Below are 12023 nucleotides of genomic sequence, written 5' to 3'. Positions count from 1 at the left end.
GAACATAAAACATAGAACATTACAGCGCAGTACAGGCCCTTCAGCCCTCGATGTTGCGCCGACCTGTGAAACCACTCTAAATCCCATCTACACTATTCCCTTATCATCCATATGTTTATCCAATGACCATTTGAATGCCCTTAGTTGGCAAGTCCACGACTGTTGTAGGCAGGGCATTCCACGCCCTTACTACTCTCGGAGTAAAGAACCGACCTCTGACATCTATTCTATATCTATCTCCTGTCAATTTAAAGCTATGTCACCTCATGCTAGCCATCACCATCCGAGGAAGAATGCTCTCACTTTCCACCCTATCTAATCCTATGATCATCATGTATGCTTCAATTAAGTCTGAACCTTCTTCTCTCTAACAAAAACAGCCTTAAGTCCCTAAGCCTTTCCTCATCAGATCTTCCCTCCATACCAGGCAACATTCTGGTAAATCTCCTCTGCACCCTTTTCAATGCTTCCACATCCTTCCTATAATGCGGCGACCAGAACTGCACACAATACTCCAAATGCGGCCGCACCAGAGTTCTGTACAGCTGCAACATGACCTCATGGCTCCGAAACTCCATCCCTCTACCAATAAAAGCCAACACACCGTACGCCTTCTTAACAACCCTCTCAACCTGGGTGGCAACTTTCAGGGATCTATGTACATGGACACCGAGATCTCTCTGCTCACCCACACTACCAAGAATCTTAACATTAGCCCAGTACTCTGTATTCCTGTTACTCCTTCCAAAATGAATCGTCTCACACTTTTCTGCATTAAACTCTATTTGCCGCCTCTCAGCCCAGCTCTGCAGCTTTGGACTACATAAAGATGTAGTTAAATTTTGTCAATCATGTCACACATGCCAAGTGATAGAGAAACCTCAAGCAGTGATAAAACCAGCGCCCTTAATACCCATTCCAGCATTTCAGGAACCTTTTACACGGGTCCTAATTGATTGCGTAGGACCACTTCCTAAAACAGAAAGTGTGAATCAATGTCTTTGGACGACAATGGATGTGTCTACTAGGTTTCCAGAGGCCATTCCAGTATGTAATATTACAGCTAAAAAGATTGTGGAGGAGTTACTTAAATTCTTTACTAGATATGGACAACTCACAGAAATACAATTGGATCAAGGATCAAATTTTACTTCAAGGTTATTCAAAGAAGTTATGGATAGCTGAGGAATAAAACAATTTAAATCAACAGCATACCATCCAGAATCGCAGAAAGGTGGGAACAGACATTAAATACAACGTTGAGGGCTTATTGTCAAGATTATCCAGAGGATTGGGATAAAGGAATTACATTCATATTGTTTGCAATTAGGGACGCACCTAATGAGTCAACCAAATTTAGTCCTTTTGACCTAATGTTTGGTCATGAGGTAAGAGGACCACTTAAATTGATTGAGGAAATATTGGTGATGAGAAATCAGAACTTACATTATTGGATTACGTGTCAAATTTTAGGGATTGATTAAATAGAGCAGGTGAATTGGCTAGACAACATTTAAAAGTTGCACCAAATGTGATGAAACTGGTAGCAGACAAGAAATCCAAAGTTCGTAGTTTTGCCATTGGAGATAAAGTTTTAATGTTGTTACCAGTGGTAGGTGAACCTTTGAAAGCAAGGTTTTGTGGACCGTATCAGATTGAAAGGAAATGAAGTGAGGTTAATTATGTGATAAAAACGCCAGATAGAAGGTGTCATGTGAATATGCTTAAAAGGTACTTTGAAAGGGAAGGAGAGAAAAAGGAGGTGGTTTTAATGATTCTAACTCAAAGTGACGAACTAAATCCAGATGACTGTGAATTAAACATACCTAAAATTAAACTGGAAAATGAGAATGTTCTTAAAAATTGGGATAAATTGTTGAGTTACCTTCCAGAGGAAAAACAACTGATCTGAAAGAGTTATTGATATGACATGGGCATATTTGTGGAGATAAATTGGCAAGTACTAAATTGGCTATACATGATGTAGATGTGGGAAATGCTATTCCAATCAAACAACATCCATTCAGACTTAACCCTTTAAAATTGGCACAGGTTAACAAAGAGATTGACAGTATGCTTAAAAATGGCATAATTGAAGTAGGTTGCAGCCAATGGGGCTCACCCATAGTGATGGTACCTAAACCAGTCAGTACCCAACGGTTGTGTATGGACTATAGAAAGGTTAATGCAGTTACAAGATCGGATTCTTATCCTATCCCACGTTTGGAGGATTGCATTGAGAAATTGGGACAATCAGCTTTTATTTCCAAACTGGATTTACTTAAAGGTTACTGGCAGGTACCTTTATCCGAAAGGGCGAAGGAGATTTCAGCTTTTGTGACTCCAGATGGTATATACAATTCAAAGTTATGCCATTTGGCATGAAAAATGCCCAGCCACATTTCAATGGTTAACTAACAAAGTTTTTTCAGGATTACCCAATTGTGCGGTATACATCAACGATCTGGTAATTTTCAGCCAGACATGGAAAGAACATTTAAAATAAAATAAAATATCTAATCTAATTTGATCGACTTCAGGAGGCTGGTTTAGTGATATACCTAGCCAAAAGTGAATTTGGAAAAGCCCAAGTCACTTTCCTTGGCCATACAATCGGACAGGGTCGAATGGTCACACGGGATTTGAAACCAACAGTTATTGAGGAGATTCCAATACCCTCAAGACGAAGGGAAATAATGCGATTTCTTGGCATGAATGGATTTGATCGAACATTTATGCAAAGGTTTTGTTGCGTGATTGCTCCACTGATGGACTTGCTGAAGAAACGTTGAAAATTTCAATGGACAGGGGAGTTTCAACAGGTATTTGACTGCCTGAAAGCTGTGATACCCAATGCTCATGTGATGGAGAATTACAACGGACTCTGTGATCAGATTGAACTACAGTATCTGACTTTAAAGAGACATGCCGAGGCATAGAGACATGGACGGATCATGCAGAGACATTCTTGTTCAAAGAGACTGTCAATCGAGAAGGAGTTCAGTTGGAGGAAGAAGAAAATAAATGGACTATATTATTATATCTGTTTGCGTGTGTTGTTTTTTGAAATGAAAAGTATATTTACTGTGTGCATTTCTTAAAGGATAGTGAAAAGGTGAAAAATAAAACCATCTTGAAGTTGATGGTATAATTTTTTTTCTTGGGGAGGGGGAGGTGTCATGAGAATGTCAGATTTTAAGAAATCTAAATTTAAGAAATGTTTGGCTGCTCATACTACTGCAGTGATGTCAGAGTATGGGTGGAGTTGGGCTGTCTGTCAGCTTTTTACTTTCATTTTAGGCTGTTTACTGCAGGGTGTGTTTTAGTTTCGTTTTCAGTGTTGGAGCTGAGGCCAGACAGAGCAGGAGCACTGTTGATCTCTCTGCCACGAAAAGACTATCTCTTGATCATTTGGTGAATTCAGAATTATAAATGTTTTCAGTCGTGACTTTAACCTGATGTGCTTTTGTTAAAGATTTTGTTTTTAAGTAGTATGGACGTAAGGATTACTTAGTGTTGTGGTCTTTGGGGGTTGTATTTGAATTAATGGTTGCTAAGATGTTCACTGTATGTTTTAAAAAGGTTAACTTGAGTTCATAGAATAAACATTGTTTTACTTTTAAAATACTTTCCATTTCTGCTGTACCACCTGTAGAGTGAGCCATGTGCTCCCCATACCACAATCTATCAAAGGTTGTGGGACAGGGCAACTCCATGATACACTTTGGGGTTCTCTAAACCCTGGCCCATAACAAAACTCACTGGCAGTATTATTTAAATAATGTGATGTACTGCTGTGAATCAGTGACCTTAAAACAAGCAATTAGAAATGCATCATCTAGCAGCAAGGGCTATCAATAAGAAACGCTATTTTAGGGAGATAACATCACATGGAGACTTTCCTTAAAATGATTCCATCAGCACTGAAAATGACTGTTCAAGTCCATGTAGCTTGAATTATGTGTTGTTGAAATAAATGTCGTGGCCTCGAATGAGAGAACAACTGGAAGGATGGCGACACGGTAGCACAGTGGTTAGCACTGCTGCTTCACAGCGCCAGCGTCCCAGGTTCGATTCCCGGCTTGGGTCACTATCTGTGTGGAGTCTGCACGCTCTCCCGTGTGTGTTTGGATTTCCGCCAGGTGCTCTGGTTTCCTCCCACAAGTCCCAAAAGACATGCTTGTTAGGTGAATTGGACATTCTGAATTCTCCCTCCGTGTACCCGAACAGGAGCCGGAATGTGGCATCTGGGGAATTTCACAGTAACTTCATTGCAGTGTTAATGTAAGCCCATTTGTGACATTAGTTATTATTGTTAAAATGCACATGGGCATGGGCGAAGGTGGAAAATGAATGCAGAAAGTGATTTCGTGGCTTGCCCTGGAAAGGTGTGGGAGGGAGGGGCGTTAGGACCTGTGGGGAAGCTGCTTCCTCAGGTGGGAAGGAGCCTGTCAGCTTCACCCTCAGTCACTGAGCTGCGCTGCTCGCTCGTTACTCTCACCAGCAGCCAGCGCCGCTCTGTGTTCCAGCAATGGGATCAGCTGGCAGCAGTGAAACACCAGCTTGGAAACATGACCTGCCCGAATGAATAACTGACCAAGGGATAGTGTGGAAAACAAATCGCACGGTTTGATTCAAGGATGTTGCGCCCAGATGCGCGTTGCTCACGTTTGGATGCGATCTTGCTGAGAGTGATGGGTCTGGTTTGGCTGGGCAGCTTTGCGGAAACTTCTTCGGACTTCTCCGGTAGGTGATGAGCAGCCGAGAGCACACGGGCGCCGGTGGGGGAGGAGCAGAGAGACGATCCATTTGAGTTTTAACCATCAAATCCTTAAAGGATTTGGCAGGAAGGGAGGTCCCATTCGAGCAAAGTCTTCTCGTTTGATATTGTTTCCTGAGCAGATGGTTTACCGAAGCTTAGAAAGTTGGAAACATTGCAAAGTGAACATCAAATAAGAGTGAGGTTGTTTTAGTGGACACGTTCTAGCTGACAATTAACCTAGCTTTGGGAAACTGGACAAGGGGGTGATTTATTCCGTACGTATTCCTTCAAATTGATGCACTTTGGGAATGTTTGAAAATCATATGTAAGGGTTTTTTTTTCCAATGGGGTTTAAAATGCATCTCTCTTGGAGTAAACAATAATTCACATTTCATGTAAGATTCTGTGAGACTCGAAACTGTCTTAAATTCAGTTTTCTACCAATCTTCCTGAGACTGTGAAAGGCACCAGCCACACCAATTTTGGTTTCTGTGATCGCTGTAAAACTGCCCTGAATTCCAGCCCCCCCCCCCCCCCCCCCCATGACGCCAAAGTACTTGTCAATGCAGCTACAAAATGTGTTTTTAAAGAATGAGTTGGCAAAGCTTGTTTGGAAGACAATTTAAATACTCATATTTGCATATTCCAGGTTTGATACTTTCCATTCAGTTTTGAATGACTTTGCCTTAGCCGATCTCTGCAGAAAGCTCTCGGGCGATTCTCTCATTCGGATATCATATCGGCACCATAGATTCTTCACAGTGTTTCACATTTTCAATCAAGGACATACAGTATTAAGTTCAGTAACCGGCGGATGCGACGAAACCCGCTCCACTTTCTGTCCCATATCAGCATGTTAATGATGAAATGACACGCCGGCGTTCAGAACCGCGGCAAAACGCAAACTGCAGCAAGATGTTGGGTAGATTTGCTAGGAGTTCCCTTTCATGCCTTTGTGGGTCTCCCGGGATGTTTTGCAGAGAGAGTGAAGGTGCATTTGTTTAATAATGAGTCGTTTAAAATGTAAACCATCCATTGTCACCTATCTGCTAATTGGCAATGTATGTGTATTCGAACTGACCACTTTAGTTGTGCGCGAGTCTGCCTTTAATCAGACCATAATAAAAAAACGATTTGTTTGACCAGCTCTTTTCAGATGATTATCGAGGGGATCTGGTATCAGGCTTGGGAAAGATGAGTTGTGAACTCGTCTTCTTGGTGGATAGATCTAACATGGGGCGGGGGCGAGGGGCGAGCGATAGGCTGGAAGTGTTAGTGTTAAGCCAGGATAATATTTGCTTAAAAGAAATTGCAAGGTACTGAGTAGAAAGTGCTGTTTCACCACTTCACTTTTCATCCTGTCCAAAATAGTGAAATGAAAATCCTGCTGCTTCTGCTGACCATCAGAATTCATGTGAATCGGGCACTGGGATGTTTATAGTAGAAAGTAGGAAAACTCCGCGGTGCAGCAGGGGGTGATACTGTTCTAAGATTGAAGGTTTGGGTGTATTGTTTAGGCAGGGCATGGCGAGTTTAACTCCACATGTAGCTTGTCTCGTTCCTGACCCGGGAATGCCAAATGTTAACAGGATGCACAAAGTACTCTTTCCTATCACCGAATCCTTCAGCTCGAAGAGGCAAAATCATTAAAACAATTATACAATCTTCGAATGGATGAATTTAGGATTTTGGACTTTGCCACCGAATGCTGAGGATGTTTTGACATGGAAGTTTGCAAATGTCAATTAAACTTGAAATAGAGGGAATAAGGCAATTATAATATGCCACAGGACTGGAAGGTATATTTAACAGATTACATACCAATGAGCTACAGGGAAATGAATAACCTGATGTGTGTTATGGATAATAAGTGGTTGGAAGAATTTCAAAGACAATGGCTGATTCCCCCCCCCCCCCCTTGGAAATGGCAGGGGTCCTGCTGCCAGGAATGAAAGCAGGGGAAGAGGTCTGCCATGGCGTGCAATGGGACCCAGGGACACATTGTACTGGCTGCCATTTTATTAAGGTTTGTGGGACAGCCCTTGAGAGCAGCCAGCCTACTCAGAGGACTAACAGCTGAGTAATGTCACCAGGAGCAGTGATCACCACCAGGGGTTGCAACTACAGGACGAGGACACATCCAATGGCTGTACACCCTCAACGCCATCTGGGATGCCAGTGCCAATCAGGCGGGCCCTGATGAGGGGAGAGGTTTCACTGAGAGTACGTAGTGCTAATACCACAGCAGTGGCCATTGCTGCTGGGGTGCCCTCTGTGGGCCAATGAGTGTCCAAGCCAATTTGATTTCCTGCATGCCATCAAGAAATGGTGGAGTGTACAGCAATAGCTATGGGCTGTAGTGCTGAAGACTTGTGCTCAAGAATTTGTTATGCCCCGAGCAAAGTTCTTCCAGTACTACTACAATGCTGCATCCATCTGACAAAGGAGAAAATGTTTTGTCCACATAAAGCAGGACAAATATTAACTAGGATAGTATTTGTGTAAAATGAATGGAGGGGACATAATTCTTAAGGGGCATTCAGGAGAACTCACTTGGCTGGTCTGTAGCAAGTCCAGCAAGAGAGGGCGTGGGTTTGGACTTGGTTTTAGCGAGGGAGGTATAAGGCATAGCAGCGGGAGAGTATTTTGGTGGTAGTGGTCATAATTCCGTTCATTTTTGACGTAATTATGGAAAAGGGCATAAAACAAGAGCTCAAGTTCTAAACTGGGACAAGGCCAATTTTATGAAATTGAGGAGTGATTTTGTAAAAATGGATTGGAAACAACTTGAAGGTAAATCAGTGGCAGAATAATGGGACAATTTCAAAGTGCAGATTAAAGGGGTTCAGAGTAAATATGTCACAAAGAAAGAGGGTGGGACATTTAGATAAAGTGCTCCCTCGATGTCACGGTGCTTACAGGCAAAGGTGGAAAAGGAAAGCTTATGTCAGACACAGAGAACTCAATATTACAGAAAGCCAAGAGCAATATAGAAAGGGGAGGGGGGGGGGGGGGTTGAAATCATGAAGGAAATTAGGAAAGCAAATAGAGGGCATTCAAAAATATTGACCAGCAAAATGAAGGTGAGCCCAAAGATGTTTTATCAAAACAGTCAGAGTAAGAGGATGACTCCGGTAAGTGTAGGACCCATAAAAAAACAAAAAGGTAACCTATGCATGGAGGTAGAAGATGTGGGTATGGTTCTTAATGAATACTTCACATCTATTTTCATAGAAGAAGAGGACAATGCAGAAGTTGTAGTTCAGGAGCAGGCGTGTGAATCATTGGATACGATAAACATAGGGAGAGAGTGAGTATTAAGGGGATTAGCAGCCTTGAAAATGGATAAGTCACCATGGTCAGATGAAATAAATCGCATCCAAAGCTGTTAAAAGAAGGCAGAGGTAAATTTAACAGAAGATCTGACCATCATTTTCCAATCCTTACTAGATGCAGGATTGGAGATCTGTAAAAATAGTATCTTTATTTAAAAAAGGGAGCGAATCTGTTTGACTTCAGTAGTGTGCAGATTTTTAAAATCAATTCTGAGAATCAGGATAAATTTGGAAAGGCATGGATTAATCAAGGATAGTCAGCAAGGATTTGTTAAGTGAAGGTCATGCCTGACTAACTTGATTGCATTTTTTGAGGAAGTAACAAGGAGGATTAATGAGGGTAGTGCAGTTGATGTGGTCTACGTAGACTTTAGTAAGGCTTTTGACAAAGTCCCACATGGCAGACTGGTTAAAAAAAGCCCATAAGTTCCAGCAGAATGTGGCAAGCTGGAAGAAAATTTGGCTCAGTGGCAAGAAACGAAGGATAATTGTTGATGGATGTTTTTGTGACTGGAAGTGTAGCTCTGGTCACCTCATCACAGAAAAGATGCAATGATGCTAGAGGGTACAACGGGAATTTAGGAAAGTGTTGACAGCAGGGCCAGGAAGAGAAAACATTGGCCCCAGTACTTCTCTTTCTGGGTCCCTTATTCCTCCCCCCACATAAGACGTAGAAGCAGAAGTAGACCATTTGGTCCATCAAGATTGTTCCACCATTCAATGAGTTCATGACTGATCTGATTAGCTAATCCTGAACTCCATTTTCCCACCATATCCCCATAACCCTTGATTCTATTGCTGATTAAAAATCTGTCTATCTCAGCCTTGAACACACTTAACAACCCAGCCTCTACAGCTCTCTGCTGTAACAAATTCCATAGATTCACGACCCTCTGAGAGAAGAAATTCCTCTCCTCTCTCTTAAATGGAAAACACCTCACTTGAGATTATGTCCTCTGGTCCTAGACTCTCCCACTTTAGCCCTCCCCCTAAATCATGAATGTTATTTTTTTCCGTTTTCAGGATTCAACAATCAATTCACCAAACAATCACAGAAAGGTCAGAGTAAAATGATAACGCCCATTGTTGGCATTTGGTTACAAATGTTGTCTGATATATATTAAGCATGGGTCATTGATAAAGAACAGTAGCAATATAATGCAATGTTGGTTTATGTGCTCCCACTGTGACTATTATGCAACCCAGAATATTACAATATTGTTAATTTGATAAAGTATCCTATTAGTTTATAATACTGCAGATGATAACACTGATTTCAGTGGCTGCTTCATTAACATGTTCTGTACATTGCCTCATATGTACACGGTGACAGTAAATTCACATTTGGGGGAAACATTCAATACCTGCAACTGAGATTGCAAGAAAACCTCTGGTTTTGTTTTATATATTTTGATGACCTGTTCTGCATAGAAAAGATAAGCTGTCTCGATGTTGCAGCTTGCATTATTTCATTGCTGGAGAGTTGTCGAAGGGAAAGAGGGAGGGAGAGTGGGGAGGAGGACTCTCCCATTCACTTGCTGCCACTTAAGCACCCTCCTCCCTTCCTGGACACTTGCTTCACTCAAAGTAACTCCAGCATCACTAGAAGCAAAGTTCTAGTTCCTTGTGAGTGGCTTATGCTGCAGACCTGGATGACAGCCAGGTCCAGCCTGGCATGAGCTTTAGGTGACAGCTGCCTTGGGCCTGCACCCCCAGGCCTGCTCTGGCCTCGTTACCAGTGGAGATTCCTTGTTGTGCTTTCATTTTCTACTCCTTGACCTCCTGGAAGGTGTCATCACAAATTGTTCACTGCATGCAGCTGAAAGACGCCTTTTAAGCTCATAAATTTGATGCTGCTGAAAACCCTAACTATTTATAATAGGTATGCAAATAATTAGTTATGACAACAGAAATGCTGTTCTGCACTGGTCTCTCAAGAATATTAATTTTATTTTCATGGATTTTTAAGTTCAAAAGCACAATTATTTATCTGATTCCCTTGAAGCCATAAACAGACAGATTTCCATGGAAATCTTGAACGGACAAGTTTTGATTCCAGCCCACAAAGGATACCTGTAAAACCTGAGGGCCCAAGAAAACTTTGCTGCTTTGCCTCTCATCTCTGCACAGATTCCCATTTAAACTTTTGTCTATCCTTAGCTCGCTATGGCCGATGTGGTTTTATTTCCAACCCATTGGCTTTCTTTCTCTTTACCGCCTCCCCTCCCCTCCCCCTCCCCTCCCCCCTCCCCTCCCCCCCTCCCCTCCTCCCCTCCCCTCCCCCCCTCCCCTCCCTCCCCTCCTTCCCCCTCCCCTTCCCCCCTCCCTCCCCTCCTCCCCCTCCCCTCCCCCCCCCCCCCTCCCCTGGTCTTACCATCTCTAAATGCACATCCTCTTTTGCTGATCATCCTGGTTTCCTTTCTTTCGCATGAGTTGAATTCATAAATTCTGGAGTAATTGATCAGGTCTATATTCACTGAATGTTATTGGGAGAATTGGAGGCCAGTGCACAAACAGGAGAAGCAGGATCTGTTATTGGATGAGCAACTCTGTCTTTCCCGCGCCTGCTGTTCCTCCAATCACTCCTCTACTGTCATGTTTGACCTACGGGCAACAAAGAGAAATTGGAACCATCAGCTTCCCAAAGGTCAGAAGCAGCAAAGCAGCAACTCAGTAAAACTGACCTGAAAGACAAACTTAAAAAAAAAAATCGGAACTGTCAGATGGGATTTCAGGTTTGTAGCTCAGGCTGGATGAACACCATTTCTAACACAAAGCCTGGGCATCTGATTGTCCCCGGGCCTTGGTGTTTTGAACTGGCTGCACCTCCTCTCCCAGGCTCTGGTTGCCATGACTGGAAAATTGCAGCTATGAGGAAAGTGTGGGTCGGATGGGGTTGTTCTTGGAACAGAGGAAGCTGAGGGGAGATTTGATTGAAATATTCAAAATTGTGACTGGGTGCCCAGGACCTATTTAGCAGAGTGGTCAGTGACCTGTCAGCATAGACTTAAAGTGATTGGAAGAAGGATTATTAAGGAAATTAGGAAAAACATTTTCACCCAGGGCACAGTAGTGGTCTGGAACTCACTGCCTGAATGGTTGGTAGAGGCAGAAGACCTAATTTGATTTAGGTGGTGTGCACCTGAAGTACTGTAATCTGAACCAATTGCTGAAAAATGAGATTCGGCTGGGTAGCTCATTTTGTTTTGACCAATTCAGGCAAATGGCTTCCATCTGCACCATTAACATTCTCTGATTCTAAATCCGATTTGGCCAATTACTGTGCCATCAGGCTACTCTCAATCATCAATAATGTAATAGAAGGTGCTATCAACTGTGCTATCAACCAGCACTTGCACAGTAATAACCAGCTCACAGGTGCTTTGTTTGGGTTCTACCTGGACAAATCAACTCTATCATTATTTACAGTCTTGGTCCAAACATGGACAACACAGATCTGAGTTCCACAAGTAAGGTGAGTGACTGCCCTTGATATCAAGGCAGCATTTGACCAAGTCTGCCGTCAAGGACCCCAAGTAAAATTGAAGTCAATAAGGATCGGGGGGAAAATTCTCCACTATGTGAAGTCATACTTGATACGATTTAGCTGTTGGAGGCCAATCAGCCCAGGGCTCTGTCCGACTGGGCATGCATTCCTCAGCACAGTGCCATAGGTCCAACCATCTTCAACTGTTTCCTTCTATCATAATGCCAGACGTGAGGATGAGAAGTGGACTGTGTCCAGTTACATTTGCAACTACTCAGGTATTGAGCAGTATTTGCTTGCAAGATCTGACAACAGTCAGGCTTGGGCTGATAAGTGGCAAGTGACATTCGTACATTAAAAGTGCCAAGCAATGACTATCTCCACCAAGAGAGACTCCAATCACTGCCATTTGTCATTACCATCGCTGGATTCCTCACCA

General features: G+C 42.7%; 1 protein-coding gene across 1 annotated transcript in view; it reads left to right on the top strand.

Annotated features, from left to right (window-relative positions):
- Positions 1 to 4495: 4495 nt before the first annotated feature.
- LOC119967393 (protein eva-1 homolog A-like) overlaps positions 4496 to 12023 on the top strand; it is a 436489-nt gene continuing 428961 nt past the window's right edge. The window contains exon 1 of the mRNA XM_038799894.1: positions 4496 to 4746. Coding sequence (XP_038655822.1) covers positions 4641 to 4746 — 106 coding nt within the window. The 5' untranslated portion in view covers positions 4496 to 4640. The remainder of the gene's footprint in view (positions 4747 to 12023) is intronic.

This window comes from Scyliorhinus canicula, chromosome 6, assembly GCF_902713615.1.
Source record: "Scyliorhinus canicula chromosome 6, sScyCan1.1, whole genome shotgun sequence".
Taxonomy (NCBI): domain Eukaryota; kingdom Metazoa; phylum Chordata; class Chondrichthyes; order Carcharhiniformes; family Scyliorhinidae; genus Scyliorhinus; species Scyliorhinus canicula.
Note: the sequence above shows the minus strand (reverse complement) of the source record. Positions and strands in the feature narration are given on the sequence as shown.